At 46.3% G+C, this 24,079-nt stretch overlaps 2 protein-coding genes across 2 annotated transcripts in view; one reads left to right on the top strand and one right to left on the bottom strand.

The window, feature by feature from the left end:
* Positions 1-24,079, top strand: part of LOC140396185 (ADP-ribosylation factor-like protein 8B-A) — a 133,268-nt gene that overhangs the window by 6,126 nt on the left and 103,063 nt on the right. Inside the window, exon 2 of the mRNA XM_072484449.1 lies at positions 10,394-10,474. Within this exon, the coding sequence (XP_072340550.1) occupies positions 10,394-10,474 (81 nt within the window). The remainder of the gene's footprint in view (positions 1-10,393; positions 10,475-24,079) is intronic.
* On the bottom strand, positions 808-10,207 carry LOC140396601 (histone H2A-like). Its single transcript, XM_072485398.1, has 2 exons — positions 10,136-10,207; positions 808-1,251 (listed from the first exon to the last, which is right to left on the bottom strand). Exons 1-2 carry the CDS (start codon positions 10,205-10,207, stop codon positions 808-810), a joined length of 516 nt encoding a protein of 171 aa, XP_072341499.1.

Below are 24,079 nucleotides of genomic sequence, written 5' to 3'. Positions count from 1 at the left end.
TTAATGGAACACTTGTGACCAGCGTCAATGCAGCATTCCACCAATGTATTCTGACTCTTCACTGATGTTTGTTTTTCTCTTCACGTGATAAATCATTTTATTTCTTAGTTATGCAAGCTTTATCATCAAATAAACAACTGTTCCCATAAACTGTCATTCAAATAATTGCGCAGCCTATTATTAATTTTCTTTAACATTTCTCAAAATAAGACTTTAATAAAAATAAATTGAACCCTGCCCACTTCTGCTACTGATAGGGCAAGACTCATTCTGGTTGACTTTTAGTTTTCTTTCCCCATTCTATTTTAGCTGTTGTGTCCTCGGAATTTATTTTAACCCATTTTTCCAATTGGTTTCCACAGCAGGACTTCAGATTTGGTTTACTTCCAAACATTTTAAATTATATATTTATACAATTTTAATTTCGCCTTTTATATGTTTCATAAGATGTAACAATTCTGTTTGGTGCCATGAAAATTACGTTTAATTTATATCAGCAGTCAATAATTTGAGAATCGTAGGTATATAATTAATTCCAAACAGGCTGTGTGTTATTTATACTGCCAACCAAGACTTCAGTGCTATTGCCGAAATGTTGGCGGGGCCTAAAGCCTTTGCAGTATTCAGTACCTTCAGCCGTTACTTGTGGAGCATGTGGAGCGAATCGAATTGGCTGAAGACTGGCATCTGTAATGTTGGAGACCTCAGGATGAGGCAAGGATGAATCATCCTCTCTGCACTTTTGACTGAAGATTGTAGCAAATGCTTCAGACTTCTCATTTGCTCTGAAGTTTCCGAGTTCTTCCCTCATTGAGGATGGGGATATTTGTGGATTTTATTTCTCTCTACTTTTAGGGCATAAACCTTGCTGGGGTGCTCGGTTGTCTTGGGCAGCAGCACAGCCTGGAAGATGGGCAGGACGCCGCCCTGGGCAATGGTGGCCCCACCCAGCAGCTTGTTGAGTTCCTCGTTGCTGGGGATGGCGAACTGAAGGTGGCTGGGAATGATGCGCGTGGTCTTGTTGTCCCGGGACGCGTTGCTGGCCAGCTTGAGGATCTTAGCGGTCAGGTGCTCCAGCATTTGGGCCCCGGCGCCCACCTGCTCGGCATGTTGACTCTTGCACAGAAGCCGGTGGATGCGGCAGACAGGGAACTGCCGACCGTCCCTGGCGCACCTTTTGCCTCCCGTTTGACCACGGCCCGATATGCTGCTGCTGTCAAAAGAAACTTCACCGGTCTTGCGGAGCTCCTCCTCCAGTGAGTTGTTTAATTATTCACAACCATTCATGATTGGGTGCGGCAGGTCTGCAGACCTTCAATCTGATCCGATGGTTGTGAGATCACTTAGGTCTGTCTATTGCATCCGTTTTCGCCATTTGGCATGCAAGGAATCCTGTGTCGTAGCTGCACCAGGTTGACACCTCATTTTCAGGTATGCCTTATTCTGCTCCTGGTGCTCTCCCCATGCCCCTTGACAGCTTTGAGTCGAGAAATCTTTCCTTCTTAAATATATTCAATAATTTGGCCTCCACAACCTTATGTGGTAGAGAATTCCATGGGTTCACCATCCTCTGAATGAAGAAATTTCCCCTCAACGTGGTCCTAAATGGTTCCTGAGGCTGTGACCCCTTGCCCTAGACTCGCCAACCAGAGGAAACAACTTCCCTGCATCCATTCTACCTAGTCCTATCAGAATTTTATACATTTCAATTAGATCCCCTTTCATTCTTCTAAATTCCAGGAAATACAGGTACCAAATCTCCCGTCATACAACAATCCTGCCAGCCCAGAGATCCCAGTCTGGTGAACCTTTGCTGCACTCTCTATGGCAAGTATGTAATTTCTTGGATGAGGAGACCAAAACTGCACACAACACCCTAACTGCTTGCTGTACCTGCATGCTTGCTTTCAGTTACTGGTATACTAGGACACACCAGGCCCCTTTGTACGTCAACATTTCCCAATCTATCACCATTTAAATAACACTCTGTCATTCTGTTTCTACATCCAGAGTAGATAACTTCACATTTATCCACATTACGCTGCATCTGCCATGTATTTGCCCACTCATTCACCTTGTCTCAATCAGCTTGACGCCAAATAACACGGCAAATAACATCCTTCTCACCGCTCGCCTTCCCATCAAGTTTCATGTCATCAGCTAACTTGGAAATATTACTTTTAGCTTCCTCATCCAAATCATTAATGTATATTGTGAATAGCTGGCCCCAAACACTGATCCCTGCGGGACCCCACTATTCACTGCCTGCCACTTTGAAAAAGATCCATTTATTCCTACTCTCTGCTTCTTATCTGCTAACCAATTCTCTGCTAATTAATTCTCAATCCACACCAGTATATAGCCTCCAATCCCTTGTGCTTTAATTCTGCACACTAACTTTTTATGTGAGACATTATCAAAAGCTTTCTGAAAATCCCAAAACACCACATACACTGGTTAACCCTTATCTATTCTAGTTACATCCTCAAAAAACTTCCGGAGGTTTGTAAACCATGGGGCGGGATTCTCCAACCCCCCCCCCCCCCCCCCCCGTCGAATTCTCCGGCACAGGATATTCGGCGGGGGTGGGAATCGCGCCGTGCCGGTTGGCGGGCCCCCCCTGGCGATTCTCCGGCCCGTGATGGGCCGAAGTCCCGCTGCTGGAGGAATGCCTGTCCCGCCGGCGAGAATCAAACCACCTCGCTTACTGGCGGGACAAGGCGGCGCGGGCAGGCTCCGTGGTCCTGGGGGGGGGGCGCAGGCCGATCTGGCCCGGGGGGTGCCCCCACGGTGGCCTGGCCCACGATCGGGGCCCACCGATCCGCGGGCGAGCCTGTGCCGTGGGGGCACTCTTTTCCTTCCGCCTTCGCCATGGTCTCCACTATGGCGGAGGCGGAAGAGACCCCCTCCACTGCGCATGCCGTGGGGATGCCGTGACCGGCCGCTGATGCTCCCGTGCATGCGCCGCCCGGCAAAGTCAGTTTTGTGCCAGCTGGCGGGGCACCAAAGGCCTTTCCCACCAGCTAGCGGGGCGGAAATCAGTCCGGCACGGGCCTAGCCCCTCAAGGTGAGGGCTCGGCCCCTCAAGATGCGGAGACTTCCGCACCTTTGGGGCGGCACGATGCCGGACTGATTCGTGCCGTTTTTGGCGCCGGTCGGCGGACATCGCGCCGATATCGGCGAATCCCACCCATGATTTCCCTTTCATAAATCTATGTTGACATTGTCTAATCCCATCGATATTTTCCTAAGTGTCCGTTATAACATTTTTCACAATAAACTCTCGCATTTTCCTTCTTAATGATATTAGGCCAACCGATCTGTCATGGCAAATAACACGGAATGAACTGCAGCTCCACACCTTGCTGGAATCTCTGCAACACGGACCTCCCCATAGAGAGGAGAACTCAACTCAACATCTTTGACATCAAGTTGCCTCAATTATTAGAGTGTCCCTTTAGTCGACCACTTGTGCTGACCTTGAATTCCACCCACTGGAAAAGACCCTCCTCCCTCCTTGAGGGATCTCACTGACTGACTAACTGCCTGATCAAGGTCAGATTTGAAAAATGATGCGCAACACTTTCAGGATTTGCTCCACCTGCTTTTACCCTCCTCTGTTCCCCATCACCATAGACCCACCCAATATAACCATTCCTTTTCAGTTCAGTCATCCTTGAACTGCCATCCCTGTTCCCTGGATCCTATCACGATCTACCTCTACATGCTTTCCTCTCCTCACAGTCGACACCTGTTGCCACAATACTGCAGCCCCTGTCCCCATCTGACTGTGACTTTTCCCTCTTATTGCCAATACCTGTAAGCATGCCTTTGCTCCACCCTTCCACACCCCCCCCCCCCCCCTCCCCCCAAGTCTGTGCGTGTCCCTCTTGTTCAGCCCTGGCGCAGCATTTGCTAACAGCACTCAAGATGACTGAAGTTATGCAAGATCCCCAAGAAAGAGATAGCAACAGCTTCAGGCCTCCGAGGCATAGAAGAGGTGAAGCCTTCTTCGTGCCCACCAATTCCATAGAATCCCTACAGTGCACCGACCCACTGAAAAGCACCCTACAGGCCCATTGCCCTGCCCTATCCCCGTAACCCCACCAGACTGCATGTCCTTTTGGGCACTGAGGGGCAATTTAGCATGGCCAATCAACCTAATCTGCATATCTTTGAACTGTGGGTGGAAACTGGAGCACTTGGAGGAGACCCACGCAGACACTGGGAGAATGTGCAAACTCCACACACAAAGTCATTCAAGCTAACCTTGGTCGCTGACGCTGTGAGGCAGCTGTGCCACCGTGCGGCCCCCATCTAATATCCTCTCGCTGGTGGGGAATTTAATTGGAGGGGGAGCTTAATTCCGGCATGGTGACCTTTTTTAAAAAATAAAAATAAAAAAAATTTAGAGTACCCAATTCATTTTTTTCCAATTAAGCATGGTCAATCCACCTACCCTGCACATCTTTGGGTTGTGGGGGTGAAACCCACGCAAACACGGGGAAAATGTGTAAACTCCACACAGACAGGGACCCAGATCCCGGGATCGAACCAAGACCTCGGCACCGAGAGGCAGCAGCGCAATCCACTGTGCCACCGTGCTGCCCTGTGGTGGCCTTTTTAATGAACACGCATGAGCTGCGAATGTATGCAAATTGGGTTCCCGACATTGGCCACTGGGATGCTCGAGCCACATTGAAAGTTGGGAGAATAAAATTCCAACAGTTTATCCAGCTGTCGGAAAACAGATTTTCCACCCTGCACCACTGTTCTTGCTGCTAATAAGAGCAGAAAATTCTGCCCTTTTTCTTTGAATATTGAGTTAGTAAGGAAGGTGGAGCTTCTAACGGTTTCCAATTGTCAGTTTTAAGATTTTGTCTTGTGATGCTTAACGCAGCACAACAGCACCCCCTTAGGGCAGCATGGTAGCACAGTGGGTAGCACCATTGCTTCACAGCTCCAGGGTCTCAGGTTCAACTCCCAGCTTGAGTCACTGTCTGTGCGGAGTCTGCACGTTCTCACTGTCTGTGTGGGTTTCCTCCGGGTGCTCCAATTTCCTCCCACAAGTCCTGAAAGACGGGCTGTTGGGTAATTTAGACATTTTGAATTCTCCCTCCGTGTACCCGAACAGGCATCAGAATGTGGCGACTAGGGGCTTTTCACGATAATTTCATTGCAGTGTTAATGTAAGTCCACTTGTGACAATAAAAATTATTATTATTATTATTTGTGTTGTCCTCCCATAAGCGAATGCATTAGTTCCTTTTGACACCGAGCAGAAGGAAAATTGGGAAGAGGGAAATTTGAAGTGACAGCAGTGAAGGAGGGTGGTTATAAGGTGGAGATGATGAGGGCGAATCAAAGTGCTGGAGCAGAGGTATGTGGAATGGTAAATGAGGTAGTGTGTGTGAGAAGCTGGACGTCTTTGTGGAGGTAATGGGCAAGAGCATGTGGGAATTTGAATGTAAAGATATGGGGCGCGATTCTCCGACCCTCCGCGCCGGGCTGGAGAATAGCTGTTCATGCCGGAAATCCGGTGCGACGGCACTTCCGCTGACCCGCCAGGTGCGCGTGCGACGTAGCGCCGGTCAGGGGCCATTGAGAGCGCCCCCTGCGGCAATTCTCTGTGCCCGACGGGCCGAGCTCCTGCCGAGTCCCATCGGCTTGGTTCACATGTGGGCCCACCAGGCGGGACCTCGGCGTTCTGGCTGTGGGGGCTGTCCTGGTGGGGTGCGGGGGGATCCGACTCCGGGGGGGGCCTCCGGGTGGAAATATTGAAGCTATTATTAAAGAAGTTCTAGCAGGGCACTTCGATAATCAGTGCAATGTAGTCGGGGTTTGTGAAAGGCAACTCATTGGAGTTCTTTTGTTATCATGTATTGCAAAGAGAATTGAAAACCAGGAAGTACAGGACACTGCTGAGACCACATCTGGAGTACTGTGTACTGTATTGGTCACCTTATTTAAGGAGGATGTAAATGTGCTGGAACCAGTTCAGGGAAGGTTTACCAGACTAATACCTGGAATGGGCAGGTTGTCTTTTGGGGAAAGGTTGGACAGGCTAGGCTTGTATTCACTGGAGTTTAGAAGAGTAAGAGGCAACTTGAATGAAACATAAAGACTCGGGGGGGGTCTTGACAGGGTAGATGTGGAGAGGATTTTTTTATATTATGAGAGAATCTAGAACTAGGGGTCACTGAAAAACTGGGATGTGGTGAAATATTTTCACTCCCAAGTCATGAGTCTTTGAAATTCCCTTCCTGAAAAGGTGGTGGAAGCTGAGTCTTTGGATATTTTTTAAGGCAGCGGTGGATAGATTCTTGATAAGCAAGGTTGACAGAGGTAGCCGAGATGAAAATTTGAGGTTTCTATTAGGTCAACCATGATCTTATTAAACGACAGCTCAGGCTCGACGGGCTGAATGGCCTACTCTTTGTTCATATGTTTGTAAGCAATTGGAGAGAATGTCAACAGTTTTGGGACTGAGGTGCCTGGGTTGCGTGTCATTTTACATATAGAAGCTGAACTATCTGGGCAATGTTGCCTGTCTGTCACGTGTAAATGAAAAGGGAGCCAGGATGATGCCTGGGTTAAATTAAGTGCCTTGTGCGAATGAGTGAGGTGAAGTGAGAGAAAATATTTAGGTGTTGGGCTCCGTGATAGCAATTTCACCTCTGGGTCAGAAGGTTGAAGATCCACACTTCACATTTTGCAGTCTCGAGCAGATGATCAGTGCATTGTCTGAGGGAGCCGTGGGAGTGTGTGGTCCAGAAGCAGTTTGTTTGGAGGTGGAGGATAGTGAGAGATCCAGATCCAGACATTGGCGTGGGAATGAGTAGAGGGAGAAATTCAGAGAGTAAAGGCAAAAGAGCATGGGTCCAGCACAGCTGCCAAATGTTTGCGAGAAGATAGTTAGAATCTTGATCCAATTTTTCCAGTAATTGTCATATCCTTTACTGCACATGCTGTGTTAACTACTTCAAATTGCAGATTGAAATTCCCCAAAATATGCATGAATACAATTGGTGTACACGTGATCACTAGCAACAGGTCAAATATGTCAAGCTTTTGAAATGATCAGAATGACATTTTGCAGCTGACTTCACTATAGTTCACTTATTAAAAAACAAATTGCACCTAATCATGTAAATATCTACAGGTACGTTCTAAAGCATGGTCAGCTCAGGATGTTCATTTTAAGTGTCCCCATAGTGTTTTAGTTTGTTTTTCTTTGAATCCTCCCCGCTTCCTCCTGAGGATAGTTTCACATCCGAGAGTCCAGCTCAGGAAAGCACCGACAGTCCTCTGGTACATCTTCCACGAGGTTGTATTTTCCTGTGTGAGCCAAGTGTGTTTGAAGCGTCTGTTTACTGTGCTGGAAGAACTTTGTGATTTTGATTTGCTTTGTTGTATCAAGTTTCATTGCATGACTGGAACCCTTTCTGCTGTTCCTGAGCAACTGCCTCCTTTCAGATTTGGCTTCAGAAGGGGCATTTGTCTAACTCTTGTGACACGGGCAATAACTTTCTGTCCCTCATGAATTTGGACATTAATGGTTCCAGCATAGCCGCAGTGGATGTAATATACTTACAGGACGCAGTGAATGACTCTTGCATGTCATGGATTAGAGCAGCCAAAGCTGCTTGTAAACAATGAACGACTATGCTTCAGGTGTTTCAAAGCTTATATTTCCCTGTACATGGGTTTGACGTGATTTGTGTCCGATCCCATGTAAAAATGCAAATGAAAATCTGTAGAACTGAAATTTGAAATGGATATCAGCATATTTTGGTGCGACTATATTTTGCCCCAAGTTTCTGCCTGATTTCCTCCCAGATATCAACTTAACTTGGGCAATATCGACTGAAACAGCTTTAAAGATGGGAGCCATTTTAATTTTAGCCTAAATTGCACCCATAACCAGATTATGTGGAGTATCTATTATGTTTACGTTGGTTCTAAGGTCCATTGGCTTGAAGCAGTCCCTACCTCCAAAATTGGTCACATTCCCAGGTTAGAATGTTATGTTTCCATCAGTTGTGCCCATTTGAAGGAAATCATCACGTCATGGCCAGATTCATGGGCACACACGTGCCCGTGGTCACAGAAATCCAACGTTAATCACCTTGGCCTGATCTGCAGTGTCCAACATTCAATTGAATCTACTGACTGGCACAGGAATGTTTCTCCTAAATGATTATTTCAAGTTCAGTTTAAATTTAGTAATTTGCATTGTCCTTGGTACAAGACCTGTGACCAGCAGTCAGTTGAAGCCATACAGGTGCATCCTCACTGTTTCAGTGATTAGTGAATTGAAGTGATCAACTGTCACCAGAGAGAGAGAAAAGGGTCTTAGCTTGAAATCTTCATTCTCACCCCAGGGAAATTTTATTTGTGGCCATGTGAAATGCACCTTAATGTAAACTTCATCCTGGCAAAACTGTTGTGCGCAGCACAGTCTGGACATGTTTCTGATTGCATCCTTCGAGGAAAATCATTGTGGAATCATCAAACATCTCCAGCAATGTATCTGGCCAGCAAAGGATCTTCTCCTGATCCCCTTTGACTTTAACTTTACTAGGGCTCATTGATATCACACTCAGTGAAATGCTGCCTTGCCATCAGGTGCAATCACTCTCCCCTCATCTGTAGAACCCCCTGGTTCGACCAATGTTGTAGTGAGGTCTGGAGCTGATTGATTCTTCAGTGTGGGAATCTGAAAATTAATATACAAGCAAAACAACAAAACAGCCTTTGGCTTGGAGTCTCATAGAATACAGTGCAGAAGGAGGCCATTCAGCCCATCGAGTCTGCATCGACCATGTGAAAGAGCACCATAGCTAGGCCCACTCCCCCACTCTTATCTCCGTAGCCCAACCTAACGTATACATAAAAGGATGTTTCTAATGGGGAAAGCACAGGTGGCCAAATAGCGAGTGAGTGAGTAAGATGCAGAGAAGGCAGGCTGACTCCCGGCTATATGGCTCGGCATTGCAGGTAAGTCCAGGCTAAGTCAGGATTGCTGTTGTGGGGGATGAGGCAGTCTGAATCCAGCGAGTGGAGACTTTGCAAATAATGTGGGGACCATGTCAGTGCCCCTGTCAGCTCCTTTTTCTCTTCCACCTCCAATCTTTAGCGGAGCACTTGAAACCATGCAGACCTCTAGGAGGCTGTAGACCACCGCTCCCTCCCCTGATTGAGAACTCCATTCTATATCAAAGTGATGCCAGATTTCTGCCCTTATTCCACATTAAGATGTGCATGTTACAATGGGAGGGAGGGAGCAATGGTTCATCGGTAATTGAGAGAGAAACTCTGCCTGAATTTTCACCCTCCTTACCCATACTTCCTGTGTTCCCAAATAGGCAAATCCAATTGCTCTGTTCAGATTTCTGTCTCATCTAAGGTTAACATATTAAATTGGAATTTGTTTTGTTATAGAGTTATTTATGGCACAGAAAAAGCACATGCTATTTATGGCACAGAAAAAGCACATGCTGTTTATGGCCACTCCATCTCTCCGCGGAGTAATCCAGTCCGTTCCATTCTCCCACTCTATCCCTATAGTCCTGCAGGTTCAGTTTCTTCAAGTCTCCATCTAAATTCCTTTAGTAATCCATGGTTGTCCCCATTTCTGTCACCCTTCTTGGCAGTGAGTTCCAGAAAATAATCACGCTGTATTTTATAAAAATAAGTTTATCATCACATTCTTCCACCCCCTCAACCATCGCACCACTTGCCCGCAGCCTTAAATCGGTGTCCCTTAGTTCTTGTACCATGATGTGTACGATGGGAAAGCCATGTGTGTGCACCTACTCACCATGTTTGCATCATTGAAATACATTCACATGTGCTGACAGCAGAATTGTGACCCTATTTTCGCTGAAGACAAGTTTGCTTGTCACCGGTTCTTTGCAATCGAACACCCCTTGTACATGAAAGGCAGGACTCGCTTCTCTGGAATCCTTCATGTTACGGCCCAGGATGAGTCTATTTAGCTTATCGCACCTGTGCTAGTGCTTGCACCACATTAGACTATTTGATCTAATCGAATGACATCAAGGGAGAATATACTTTTTTTTGCATGATTATGTGAGTGATTTTATTGTGCATCAGTGAAATAATCATTTACGTCTCTTTGTGCTTGTCTGAGCTGGTTGTGCTTGCTGCCGGCACTGGATGTCTGAAATGGGAGATATTCCATTTCCTGGCACAAATATCTCCCACAATGATATGCACAAAAAAGAATATTTTAAAAAAAACTGGCTGAAGACAGCCTAAATATGTACAATGTTTTCCAAAGAAATTTCCATACTTCTGGTGAGCTTTTTTTTTTTTAAACCTTAATTTAGTTTTGAATATTGACTCAGTATTCTTGTTTTTTGTACAGTCTGGTCAATTCACTGAAGATATGATTCCAACCGTGGGATTCAACATGAGGAAACTAACAAAAGGAAATGTCACCATTAAGGTAAGTTGGTTGGATACATTTCTGCATCTCAATATTTCAGTTTTTGCAGCAAGAAAATTAAATGTTAGCAACCAATTTGCAACATACCATTGCTATGTACGTGACCCCATATAAAATGTCTTTTTTTAAAAATACACTGGAATAACTAGGAAGAATTCTGAGGAACAGAATATATCAGCACTTGGACAGACACAGATTAATCAGGGATAGTCAGCATTGATTTGTTAAGGGAAGGCCGTGTTTGACAAACTGGATCAAATTGTCTGAGGGGGTAACCAGGAGTTTGGATGAGGGTAATGCATTTGATGTGGTCTATATGGACTTTAGCAAGGCTTTTGATAGGTTCCTCATGGCAGACTGGTCAGAAAAGTGGAAAGTACTGGGCAGTAAGGTGGTGCAGTGGTTAACACTGCTGCCCTGGCACCGAGGTCCCAGGTTCGATCCTAGCTCTGGGACACTGTCCCTGTGGAGTTTGCACATTCTCCCTTGTCTTTTTAAAAACATTTTTAGAGTACCCAATTAGTTTTTTCTAATTAAGGGGCAATTTAGCGTGGCCAATCCACCTAGCCTGCACATCTTTGGGTTGTGGGGGTGAAACCCACGTAAACACAGGGAGAATGTGCAAACAGGGGTCAAATAACCAGAGGGCATAGATTTAAGGTAAGAGGTATAAGGCTAAGAGGACAAACATTTTCACCCAGAGGGTTGTAGGAGTCTGGAACTCGCTGTCAAAAAAGTGGTTGGGTCATTCACTTGCATTGCCATAACCTCCAGACCTATGGGCCAAGTGCTGGAAAATAGGATTAGTGTAGTCAGATCTTTGTTGACCAGCATGGACACAGTGGGCCGAATGGCCTCCTTCTGTGCTGTAAACATCAATGAATCTATGAATCAAACATTTTACCAATCTAACTTTTCCGCTAAAGTTTACTTGAAACCCTGTTTTAAGGCATGTAATCTGTTCACTTCCTTGCATGCTCTTAAGACAAAAAAATATGCATTCAATCGTTGAACCACAAAGAGAGTAGCATGTGCTGAGATGAGGTTAACTTTGTGCCCCTGTGGAATAAACTTTCTGAAAACTTCAGCTTGCTGAAGATCCAGTACATGCAAAATATTGTGTTATTTGAAGTCCTCTGGGTTCTGAAATCTTGTGTGACTCTCTTTCTTCACCTTTCTTCGTTCAGTTTTGTGCATCAATTCTAGAACATTAGTCCCTTTCAAATCCAACTCTTTGTGAGATGTTAGGAATTGAATTTGGAGAGCGCGAGCAACATATTCGCTTTGTTGTTTGTCACGCAGATAGATGCGCGTTGGTGTGCTGAAGCATGTCTTGGTGTGCAGACTGTTTAAGTAATTGCCTCGTGTTACCAGTGAAAGTGGAACTGGATCATCTGCTGAGATGTCCGATCCAGTTGTGAAGAGATAAATGGCATCTGAAGCGAGCTTGTGCAGCCAGATTGAGTTTTGCAAAGCCAAGCGTAAAAGCTGGATGACTGAAAGACACCACATGCTTCAGGAAAACTAACAAGCTTGAGATTTGAGCAAAGTTGCTGAAACAAATGCAAGCTTTGTCAGAACATGCCATCAGTTGGAATAGTACTTGAGCATAATAAATAATTAATTTTGAGTGGTATAAAGATGAGTGCTCCTCTTTCAACCCTTACTTGCTGCAAACACAGAACAGATTAGGGGTGGCACAGTGGTTAGCACTGCAGTGCTAACAAGTGCCAGGGGCCCGGGTTCGATTCCGACCTTGGCTGACTATGTGTGGAATTTGCATGTTCTCCCCGCGTCTGCATGGGTTTTCTCCCGCAGCCTAAAGATGTGAAGGTTAGGTGGATTAGCCATGATAAATTGCCCCACTGTCCCAAAGGTTAGGTGGAGTCACCTCACCTAACCACGTGGTTATGAGCGAGTGGGTCAAGGTAGGGTGCTCTTTCGGAGGGTCGGTGCAGACTCGATGGACCGAATGGCCTCCTTCTGCAGTGTAGGGATTCTATGAAATTGAAATATGAAGAGTTTTCTACTGCCAATTCTGTTTCACAGCCTCAAAAATCATGGAACATTATCAGTTTTCCTTTCCACTTAATCTACAGGTTGTTAAAGCCGTTTGCATCACTTGTAATGGGACTGGTTTAGCGCACTGGGCTAAATAGCTGGTTTGCAATGAAGAACAATGCCAACAGCATGGGTTCAATTCCAGCCTCCCCGAACAAGTGCCGGAATGTGGCAACTAGGGGCTTTTCACAGTAACTTCATTGAAGCCTCCTTGTGACAATAAGCAATTATTATTATCATTATTATTTTTATTCTCACTGCTTCTTCAATTACCTGGTGTTCTTTCCAACTCTTTTCAGCCCCGATGTGTCCTGCATTACAGTCTAAATGTCCCTCCACTAAGCTTTCTCCATATTTAATGTCAGGCTTCAAAAAGAAATGTATAATTCAGGCACTGGTACCAAGATGGCAGCAGTAGCCCATAGAAACGCCAGTTCAGTCAACCAGAAAGGGAAAGCCTGCCTATAGGGAATTTGAATAAAGTACCCTAGGCAGTTCATAAGATGTAACTTGGCCACTGATTCAGGTGCAAGGGTCCGAAAACTAACACCCAGATCAGTTATTGATTTTTAAAAAATAAGTTTAGAGTAACCAATTATTTTTTTCCAATTAAGGCGCAATTTAGCATGGCCAATCCACTTACCCTCCACATCTTTGGGTTGTGGGTGAGACCCATGCGGACACAGAGAGAATGTGCAAACTCCACACAGACAGTGACCTGGAGCCGGGATCGAACCCGGGTCCTCGGTGCCGTGAGGCAGCAGTGCTAACTACTGCGCCACCCTGCTGCCTGAAGATCAGTTATTGATAACTGAAAATGATATTTTCATGAGGGGTGGCACAGTGGTTGGTATTGCTACCTCACAGCGCCAGGGTCCCGGGTTCAGTTCCAGTCTCCGGGTGACTGTCTGTGTGGAGTTTGTACCTTCTCCTCGTGTCTCCATTTTCCTCCCACAGCCCAAAGATGTACAGGTTAGGTTGATTGGACATGTTCATTGCCTCTTGTCCGGGGGTGTGTAGGTTAGGTTAAGGGGTTGTTGGGATAGGGTGAGTTCTCTTTCAGGCTTGGTGCAGACTCGTTGGACCGAATGCCCTTCTTCTGCACTGTAGGAATTCTATGATATCCAAAAAGATTGTTCAAAAAACATTCAATAAGATAATAGGATAAGTAGAAAGAAAGATTGGTCAGTAACTGAGAGGGAGTAAAACAATCTTTTAGATATGAATTGATCTCAGTTGGGTAGAAATAATAGGACTATTAGCGAACTAGATGCCTGTAGGACACTTGTACCAGATGAGCTGCATACCTTCTGCTAAGAAAATGGGTAATACTAGTTTCTTATATATAATACACATCTAAGGACAATGCACGAGGTGTAGAAAATAATGAGCTTTACCATGGTCATTTTAAAATAAATAGGAGCAATATTTGAATTGAAGAATTCTCCCTCTGAGTGCATAACATTTTTTATTTTATTCAAGCCTATAATTAGCCAAATAAATAGCAGCCAGTGCAATATTAGAAGCCATCAAACCTACTTTGCAGTCTGTCAGAGCGTCCGAGACATTTACTATCTACTGACAACCAGGTTGGTAGCGGGATTTAACATTAGCTCAGCCATGAATAAACAGGATACAGTGATAAGAACTGGGTCAGCAGTACAAAGCCATCTCTTTTTTTAATTTTGAGTACTCAATTTTTGTGTTCTCCAATAAAGGGGCAATTTAACTTGACCAATTCATCTACCCTGCACATCTTCTTGGGTTATGGGGGTGAGACCCATGCACACAGGGGAGAATGTGCAAACTCCACACGGACTGTGTCCCGGGGCTGGGATCGAACCCGGGTCCTCGGCGTCATGAGGCAGTAGTGCTAACCACTGAGCCACCATTCTGCCCCACCTTTGTATTGGTGCCCAATGCAGATAATCTTGCAGTTCGTCTGCTGCAAGAAACCTCCTCCATAACTTTATGTATTATGGGCCAGGGTTTAGAGAACCCCTAAAGTGTATCATGGAGTTCACCTGACACACAACTTTTAATAGATTGTGGTATGGGGAGCACACAGCCCACTCTCCAGGTGTGGTACAGCAGAAATGGAAAAGTATTTTTTTTAAAGCAAAATAATGTTTATTCTATGAACTCAAGTTAACCTTTTTAAAACATAGTGAACATCTTAGCAACCATTAATTCAAATACAACCCCCAAAGAATACAACACTAAGTAATCCTTTATGCTTTCCCTTTAACATCCATACGACTTAAAAACATCTTTTAACAGAAGCACATTAGGTTTACATTCACTACTGAGAACATTTATAATTCTGAATTCACCAAATGATCAAGAGATAGTCTTTTGATGGCAGAGAGAACAGTACACCTGCTCTGTCTGGCTTCAGCTCCAACACTGAAAACAAAACTAAAACACACCCTGCAGCCTGCTCAAAAACGAAAGTAAAAAGCTGACAGACAGTCCAGCTCCATCCACTCTGACATCACTGCAGTAGTAACACCCATTTCTTAAAGGTACTCTCACTACAGATATTTATATACACACCCATTTATAAATACCCATTTCTTAAAGATACTCTCACATTACATTTGTTACCTCTTCCAATGATCTCTTGACTGTCTTCCCATCTTCCAGCCGATGTGTAACGGTGATCATTCAAATCTCTGCTAAATGCACCTCAACTTGGCCCTGAAGTTTTCGGACTGTAGGGACATGAGCTCCTGTCATCTGGAGAGTTGGCAGGGAATGCATCCCACCAACTCCCTGTCTTTGAGAGCTGTTGGCCAGTAAGATTGGCTGACAGCTCTGCAGCCCATCCAGGCACTACAATGTCTTGCATGGCACTACGTGCAGGGAGCAGGAGTGTGGTAAGTGTCAGGGCTTCTGGGGATGGACCTTATTCATTCACGGTGGTCTTATTTTTTAAAAAACTTGAGTGCTCAATTCATTTTTTTCAATTAAGGGGCAATTTAGCGTGGCGAATCCACCTAACCTGCATATCTTTCAGTTGTCGGGGCGAAACCATACAAACATGGGGAACATGTGCAAACTCCACACAGACAGTGACCCAGAGCCGCGATCGATGGGACCTTGGTGCTGTGAGGCAACAGTGCTACCCACTGTGCCGCCGTGTTGCCCTTTTACCGTGGTCTTATTACCAAGTTTACTTGGTAGCTGCCCCTGTAGCCTGATTGCAGATGAATAAATTGGAGTTCTAAAGATTAAAATCAACTTGTAACTGTAAGAAGAGGACTACATTATATTAAAACTGCCACAACTGAGGATTGTACCATGAAAGATAGAAATGTATAATCTTGTGACTGTGACATTGAATCAAACCGCATTAAAGAACCAGGAGATCATTTATAGTGAGACAAGTAAGTACTGTACTATTTTCAAAATCCTATCGGTGTTAATCTAAAAAAGCACAGAAGCCATTAAAGATGATCAGCATAGTTTTAATTTTAAGGTTTTGCTTTGTATATCCACTGGAATTTCTTGTGGACATAACTAAATTAGTGGATTGAGGTTACCTATTATAATTAGAACTTTCGGAAGTACTTTCTGAATTCCAAATGTGCAGCTTTTTAAAGAAGCGTAAGGCAGGCCAAATGAGCTGCATCTTTTTTGCTGGTTTGAAACTTAGCTTTGCAACAGAAAGGAGGCTGCAGCGTCAAATGGAACGGGTTCTGGGAGGGTTGTAGTGAATGTCATTCCTTTCCTGTGTTCTGGGTCCTCTGCTCTTCACGTTATGCAGGTTACGAAAGAGGTTAATGAAATTGGCAATGCCAATCTCTAGCTAATGAAAAGTAGACTTTGGATGGAATTTGATGAGGTCAAACAGATAGTGAACCATATAGTACATTACATTTTTTGGAGTCCAGTGGCGCAGCTATATTTAAGCTGTAATGTAGAGATGAATGGGTAATTTTACAATATCGCTCTAATGATTGACATGGATAATTGTGTAAATCTTGCTTTCCACTTTCTCAACCATCTTATCTCTTACTCTTACTCAAGGTTTTGCACATCTCTATGTTACATGATAAAATTTAAATACAACTCATAAGTGTCAAATTGGACCAATAACATATCAATTTATTCAGTGAATAAGCTGACTTCTTACTAAAGTGAGTTTTTTTGGGCTAACACCATCAGTATAATTTAATTTTTATCATTATGAGCAATGTCTTATTACTTTCAGTTGCGATTTCAAGGAGTCAATTTTTTAATTGTAAGTCCGTCTTTGATTCTGCACTATTCTATACCCCTGCGACCTCCCACTGCCACTCTTGCCCCCATCCCACCACACACCCGAACCCCCAATTCTGTAGACCGCTTAATTAGGAACAGATTATTAAGATGAATATTTTTCTTTTGTGTGACTGTTATCCCTGCACCCAATAGATTACAGTTACCTGAAACTTGGGAACCAATATGCAATAGTACATCTCTCACTCACTGTTGTAAGGTTCAGACTTAATTGAAAAGTGAAATGGTTACCAACTTAATTGCTTGTTTCTTTTCCCACACCTAGTAGCACAAGGCAGACTTTCAACTGTTTCCACAGCTAGTTGTTCCTGGAACAGGTCTCTAGTCTGTCACCAGAGGCTTGAGGGGTATCACTCCGCATCAAGCATGGATGACCAGGAGTCTTTTCCATTCTTATCACCTGCCATTGGCATGTGTTGGAAGTATTTTGTAGGTTGATAATCAACCTGTTGGTCACGTTATAAACCATGGCCATCAAGTCCTCCTACTAGTGAGGGTTCAGAAAAAGTGTGATTCCCGTCAAGAAAATGGGTGGGACTAACAAACCTAGAGCCCCCGGGATGTCAAGGGGTTTGGGGGAAAAGAAAAGAGAGGGGCTGAAAGAATCTTGGCAAGTAAAATCAAGGAAAATCCAAAGGTATTTTTTGATAAATACATAAAGGGCAAGAAGCTAACTAAAGAAAGATAGACCCTATTAGGAACCATAAGAATAATGTGCGGGGGCAGCACGGTGGTGCAGTGGTTAGCACTGCTGTCTCACGGCACCGAGGTCCCAGGTTCGATCCTGGCTCTGGGTCACTGTCCGTGTGGAGTTTGCACATTCTCTGTGTTTGTGTGGTTTCGTCCCCACAACCCAAAGATGTGCAGGGTAGGTGGATTGGCCACGCTAAATTGACCCTTAATTGCACAAAATGAATTGGGTACTCTAAATTTATTTTAAAAAAGAATAATGTGTGTGTGTGGAGGGAGAGGATGTAGGAGGTATAGTTTTGAACAAATGCATTACAAATTATATAAATTTTGCAATCAGCGAGGAATGTAAAATATTAAATGAAATGAACATAATGAGAGAGGAAGTAGAAAGAGATTTAATGGCCCAAAGTCTCTGACCCCGCGCCGGGTCGGAGAATCCCCAGGTGGGCGTGAGAATCTCGCCAAGCCGCCCCGACGCCGGCTTGTCGATTCTCGGGCGCCCTCGGGATCGCTACCGTGCCAGTCGGGGGTCGTTGAAAGCGGCCCCCCGGCGATTCTCCGGAACTCGACGGGCGAGTGCCAGCTGAGTTCGGCTGAGTCCCGCCAGCGTGGGTCACGTATAGTGCCATACGGCGGGATCTGGAAGTTCTGTCTGCGGAGGCTGTCCTGGTGGTGGGGCGGGGGGATCCGACCCCGGGGGGGGCCTCCACGTTGGCCTGGCCACAGCACGCATGCGCAAACTCGCACCGGCCATGCAGCGGAGACCACTCCGGCGCCACCTAGCCCCCAAGGAATGATTGAATACCTGACAATCGAGGACCGTTGACGCCGCTTTTCACACCGGCATCAGAACTTGGCCGCGGGATTGGAGAATCCCGGCGAGTATCTATGAAAATGAATAAATCCCCAGGCTTGGTCACTGTTTTCTCCCTCTCTCTCTTTCACCTCTCTCTATCTCCCTATCTCTTTTTCTCTCTCTCTCTATCTCTCAATGTCTTGGGTTGAGGGAAGCAAGAGAAGAAATAACAACGGCACTGACTATCATTTTCTCATCCTGTATGGTTACAGGCATGGTGCCAGTAAACTGGGGGATGGCTCGCATTGTGATTGTTTAAACAGAGAATGGGATGGATTGAATCATTACGGGCCAACCAACCTAACCCCGGTGGTAGGAACATTATTGGAAATAAAATCTGAGGGACCGGATATAAATTCATTTAGAAAGACACATCAATCAATGACAAGCCAGCATAGATTTGTTAAGAGGCGGTCATGTCTGACTACAATAATTGAATTTTGAGAAAGTAACAAGGAGGGCGGATGAGGCTCGTGCATTTCATGTAGTCAACGTGGACTTTAGGTTTTTGACAAGGTCCCATTTGGTGGGCTGGTCACGAAAATAAAAGCCCATGGGATTTAAGACAAAGTGACAAATTGGATCTAATATTAGCCCCGAGGCAGGGAGCAAAAAGTAATCTATCGGCATTGTTATAACTGGAAGGCTGTTACTAGTGGGATTCCACAGGACTCCGTACTCCATTCCTTACTTTTTATGGTATCTATCAATTATTTGACTGTGAATGTAAGGGGTATGATTAAGAAATTTGCAGCTGATATAAAGGGTTAAGTCTATATGGATGTTGTTTGATTGGAACAGCATTTCCCACATATACATCATGTATAGCCATTTTACTACTTCCCAATTTATCTCTACAAACTTGCCCATGTGATATCAATAACTCTTTCTGGTCAGTCTGTTTTTCCTCTGGAAGGCAACTCAACAATTTGGGTGTGGGGCGGTGAGAACATTCTCCTGTAGGACGAACAACATTTAACAAACAGACAGACAACATAAAACATTCTGCAGGTTCCATCAGGAAGGACAACACTTTTCACCAAGTGTCTCCTTTAAATCATGATGTGGACACCTCAGTTCTCGGTTGCGAACAGGGGCGCAAAAGAGTTGGCGGAGTCAGGCCCGAGGTCGTCACTGTCTCCCGGGTGCCAAACTCTGGAGTGGATCAGGGCGGAAAGGGCTGCGTGGTGTGAGTTGGGATCGTCCTCGTCGTTGCGGATGAGTCTGCAGGAGTTGTCGGGGTGCCAATGAGTGGTGTCGAGTTGGGTGGGGACAAAGTCGGGGTAGTCAGTGTAGTTTGGTGGTCGGTGGTGGGGTTTATTTAAGTAGGTGATGAGGAAGGGGTCACTGGAGTCGAGGTTGGAGTTGCTGGGTGTGGGACCAGGATGGTAGGGAGGCGTGCTGTGGCTGTCGTCAGAGTCACAGTCGCTGTCTGTGCTGCTGCAGTCTGTGGGCGTTCCGGGGCGGAGCGTAAAGTTTGTGGGTGGAGTCGGTGGAGAGTCCGTGTCTGGGCTGGATGTGGAAGGGGTGGGAGTGGTCATGTTGGATGTGGGTGGGGTTTGGTCGGCTGCGTCAAGCATGACGTGGTGGGAGTGGTTTGACTGTGCTCCATAAACCTTGAGCTGGTTTATGTGAAACCATGCAGTCTTACCATTTTGGTATTTAATTTTGTATACCGACGGGCTTATTTTGTCCGTAATTGAATAGGGACCCGAGTATTTTGGAGACAGAAACGTGTTGGGGTTGTATACGGACAACATTACTTGCTGTCCTATGTTGTACTCCGTGGCATGTACTGCCTTAGCAAAACAGGCCTTGCTCTGTTTTCTTTTAGTGCCCAGTTTAACAGCGGCTGCTAGCTGAGCCGTTTTTATATTTGCAAGTAGTTGTTCCACGGCCTTCTTGATGGTGAGGGCCGTGACTTCGGGGCTGGTTAGGTCTAACCCTAGCAAGTATTCTGTCCCTTTCATGGGACGTCCGGTCATGAGGGTGTGCGGGGTGAAACCTGTGGAGGTGGAAACAGTGTTACGCAAAAACATCAGCGCAAAGGGGAGGACCGAATCCCAAGTGGTGTTGTTTTGCTGGACCATTTTTCTAAGGGTGGTTTTTAGGGTCCGATTCATGCGCTCCACTATACCACTCGACTGAGGGTGGTACGCAATGTGAAATTTTTGGTTATGCCAAATATCGTGAGGACGTTCTGCATGACCCGTCCCGTAAAGTGAGAACCTTGGTCCGATTCAATGCTGCGGGGGAGTCCCCATCTTGTAAAGATGTGGTGGGTCAGGATTTTGGCGGTGGTTTTCGCGGTGTTGGTGCGGGCTGGAAATGCTTCCACCCACTTTGTAAAAGTGTCAATGACCACCAGAACATATTTATAGCCATTCCTGCAAGGGGGCAATGGACTATAAAATCGATCTGGAGGTTAGTCCAGGGGCCGTTAACGGGTCGGGTGTGGTTGAGATATGCCTTTTTGGCATACCCATCTGGGTTGTTTTGCACGCAGATGAGGCGATTTTCGATGTAATGGGATACATCCTCTTTAAGATTTGGCCACCAACAAAGCTGCTTGAGGTGGGCTGCGGTGGGTTCTATTCCCTGGTGTCCATGGCCGTCATGGAATAGACAGATCATCTGATTCCTATCTTGTACAGGAACCATGTAAAGGCTGTCTTTTAGCACCACACCATCATGTGTGGTTATGGTATTCTGGAACCTCTCTTATGAGGCTGGAAACTTCCCTTTCACGATCTCAGTGAGAGCGCTATCCTGCTTCTGGGCTGCTACTAGATCCTCGATCCTACTCTGCGCGACCTGAACTGCACTCACTGGCGCATTCACTGGGGCGCTCCCGGGGGGCTTCCAAAAGTACCCATGCCTGGATCCTGCCTTAGCCAGCGCGTCGGCTTTTACATTTCCAGGGGGTGGAAAGAGCGATGGTGGCTGCGGACTTTTATAATGCCAAAAGTCCTGTTCTTAGCTTTTTCTAGGATATGGCGGAGTAATGGGGCTGAGGGGAGGGGTTTTCCATCCACGGAAACAAATCCTCTCGTTTCCCAGAGGGGCAGAAATTCGGTGAGGCTGTTGCAGACGTACAGACTGTCTGAATATATGTCTGCTGGGCAGGGGAAGGAATCTGGGTGGTCTACAATGTAGGCGATGGCCGCAAGCTCTGCTGCCTGCGCGCCTAAGTGCCCGGGCAATTTTAATGCGATTTCTTCGAGGGCGCGTCCCTGCGCGTCCTCCACATAAATCCCACAACCTGTTATGCGTTGCCCATCCAGGTTTGTGGAAGATCCAGCCACATAAATCCTGATGGGGTCACACGTGTCCGGGTGAGGGGGGTTCTGAGATGGAGTGGCTAGTTTTCTGTGGGCTGTTCTGGCTATAAAGGGGCCTGTATTATGGTGGGGCGAGATGATTTCACACTCATGGGGGGTTCCGGGGTACTGTAGATTGTCCGCTAAGTATGTGTGAGTCTTTGTCCGTTTTACTGTGATGTCCCGTCCTTGTAAGAGAAGGGTCCACCTAGCAGCGCGGATTTGGCTGACGGTACCGTCTTTAAGTCGTCCGTCCAGTAAAAGTTGTGTGGGGGTGTGTTCGGTCAGGATGGTGATGGGGTTCAGTCCGGTAATCTAGGAAAAGTACTGGACTGCCCAGAAAACTGCGAGCAGGTGCCTCTCACAGGCTGAAAATCCCTGCTCCACAGTGTCTAAAATTCGGGAGGCATAAGCTATGGGTCTTAGCTAGTCGTGCCGTTCCTGCAGGAGCACGGTTGAAAGGGTGCGGTCTGTGGTCGCTACCTCAATGGCGAAAGGGGAAAGCGGGTCGGGAACTTGTAGTGCGGGGGCGGCTATGAGTGCCTGTTTTAGTGATTCCACAGCCTCTGTATGCTGCGGAAGCCATTCCCAGGGGGTTCCTTTCTTTAGGAGGTCTGAGCGGGGCGCTGCCTTGCTGGCGAAACCGTCAATGTGGTTTCGGCAGTAGCCAACCAATCCTAAAAACGACCGGAGGGTTGACAAGTATTGGGGAAGGGGCAATTTAGCGATAGAGTTAATTCTTTTGTGCTCGATCTCGCGTTTGCTGTGTCTGATGATAGTACCCAAATATATCACCTTTTCTTCCAATATTTGGGCCTTTTTGGGGTTTACTTTACAGCCAATGGAGTGTAGTAACTCCAGGAGTTCGGACAGAAGCTCAATGGCTCTTCCTTTGTGTCTGTCTGCAGTAGTAGATAGTCTACATACTGTACCAGACATTCGGGGCGAGAAAAGTTTGCTAGTCCATTTGCCAGCTGTCGGTGGAAAATGGAGGGGGAGTTGTGGAAGCCTTGTGGCAGGCATGTCCACGTGTACTGCTGAGCTCAGAAAGTGAAGGCAAATTTGTACTGGCACACCTTTGCCAATGGAATGGACCAGAATCCATTACTGACGTCCAAAACCGTGAAATATCGGGCATGGAGTCCCTGTTTGAGCATGGTCTCGGGACTTGTTGCAACGGTGGGGGCTGCTGCGGGGCTGACTTTATTGAGTTCCTGATAATCAATGGTCAAGCGCCATGATCCGTCGGGTTTCCTTACTGGCCAAATCGGGGCATTGTTAGTCGAGGCTACCGGTCTTAGGACGCCCTGTTCTAACAAGCTTTCCATGACCTTTAGGATTTCTCCCTCTGCTTCTCGGGGAAATCCGTACTGTTTCTGGGGTCTTGGGTCTGGTCCGGTTAGCTGTATGGAGCCGGTCATCCGTCCACAGTCGTGTTTATGGGTTGCAAATGCTGCCCTGTTTTTCTGCAGGACTGCCCTAACCTGTCTGTCCGAGCTGGGGTTAAACCAAAACTCACCTACGGCGCTGATTTTGTTCATGTAGTCCCCTATATTGAGTGTTGCGGGGGCTCTAGCGGATTTCGCCATCTTCCAGACACACTGGTTGACTGGATCGAAGGAGAGGTGGTGTGAGTTCATAAAATCGATCCCTAAAATGTGCTCGGCTGTTGGGGGCAGGTCGACTAACACTACGGGGTGATTTATATTAATATTTCCGACCTGGATGGTTACAGGGGTAGTGATATGCCCCTGTTGTGAGTGGCCTGTGAAGCCGCTGAGGGTGATAGTGGATGTGGTGGGCCACGTGTCCTTACCAAGGGTGGAGGAATTTAAGGTTGTGCAGGACCCTCCTGTGTCCCAGAGAAACTCGATCGGCTGTCCCCTAACCTTTGCTGCGGCTACGGGTCGTCCTGACCTATCCCAAAGGGTATCGCAGACCCATCTGGGGGAGCCTATACACCGTCAGTCCGTTCCGGTCACGTCTGTCTGATCGGACTGGGCGCTAACGCTATGTATGGGCCCTGCCTTTTTCTTATTGGGAGTGCCGGTCTGATTGGCTCTCTGTGGTTTTTTAGGGCCATTGCATTCTCTAGCAAAATGTCCCAACTGTCCGCAATTGTAGCACTCTTGCGGTTTGGCTGGGGGGCTGTTCTTTCCCCCGTTTACCCAGGTGGGGTTGTGGAGAGTGGTTCTTACTGCCTGCACATCTGCGGCGGCTTGGTTTTCCTCGGGGGTTCTAGTTGCTGATCTGCCGTGAGCCGCTTGTTCCCAAACACGGGACAATCATTTGACCACCCACTTCTCATTATGAGCCTCCTCAGAGGGGTCATAATTGCTACAGGCATTCTGTCCTGCTTCCTTGGCATGCGAGATAAGGGTGCGGGTCCAC

The sequence above is a fragment of the Scyliorhinus torazame genome, chromosome 19 (genome assembly GCF_047496885.1).
Source record: "Scyliorhinus torazame isolate Kashiwa2021f chromosome 19, sScyTor2.1, whole genome shotgun sequence".
In the NCBI taxonomy this organism is placed as follows: Eukaryota; Metazoa; Chordata; class Chondrichthyes; order Carcharhiniformes; family Scyliorhinidae; genus Scyliorhinus; species Scyliorhinus torazame.
Note: the sequence above shows the minus strand (reverse complement) of the source record. Positions and strands in the feature narration are given on the sequence as shown.

Bases quoted from the DNA above. Each gene is read 5' to 3' on its own strand.
- LOC140396601 (XM_072485398.1), bottom strand. From the start codon at position 10,207: ATGGAATATCTCCCATTTCAGACATCCAGTGCCGGCAGCAAGCACAAC. The intron at 1,252-10,135 runs GTAAATGATTAT...AACTCACTGGAG, and splicing joins TCAGACAAGCACAAAGAGAC to GAGGAGCTCCGCAAGACCGG.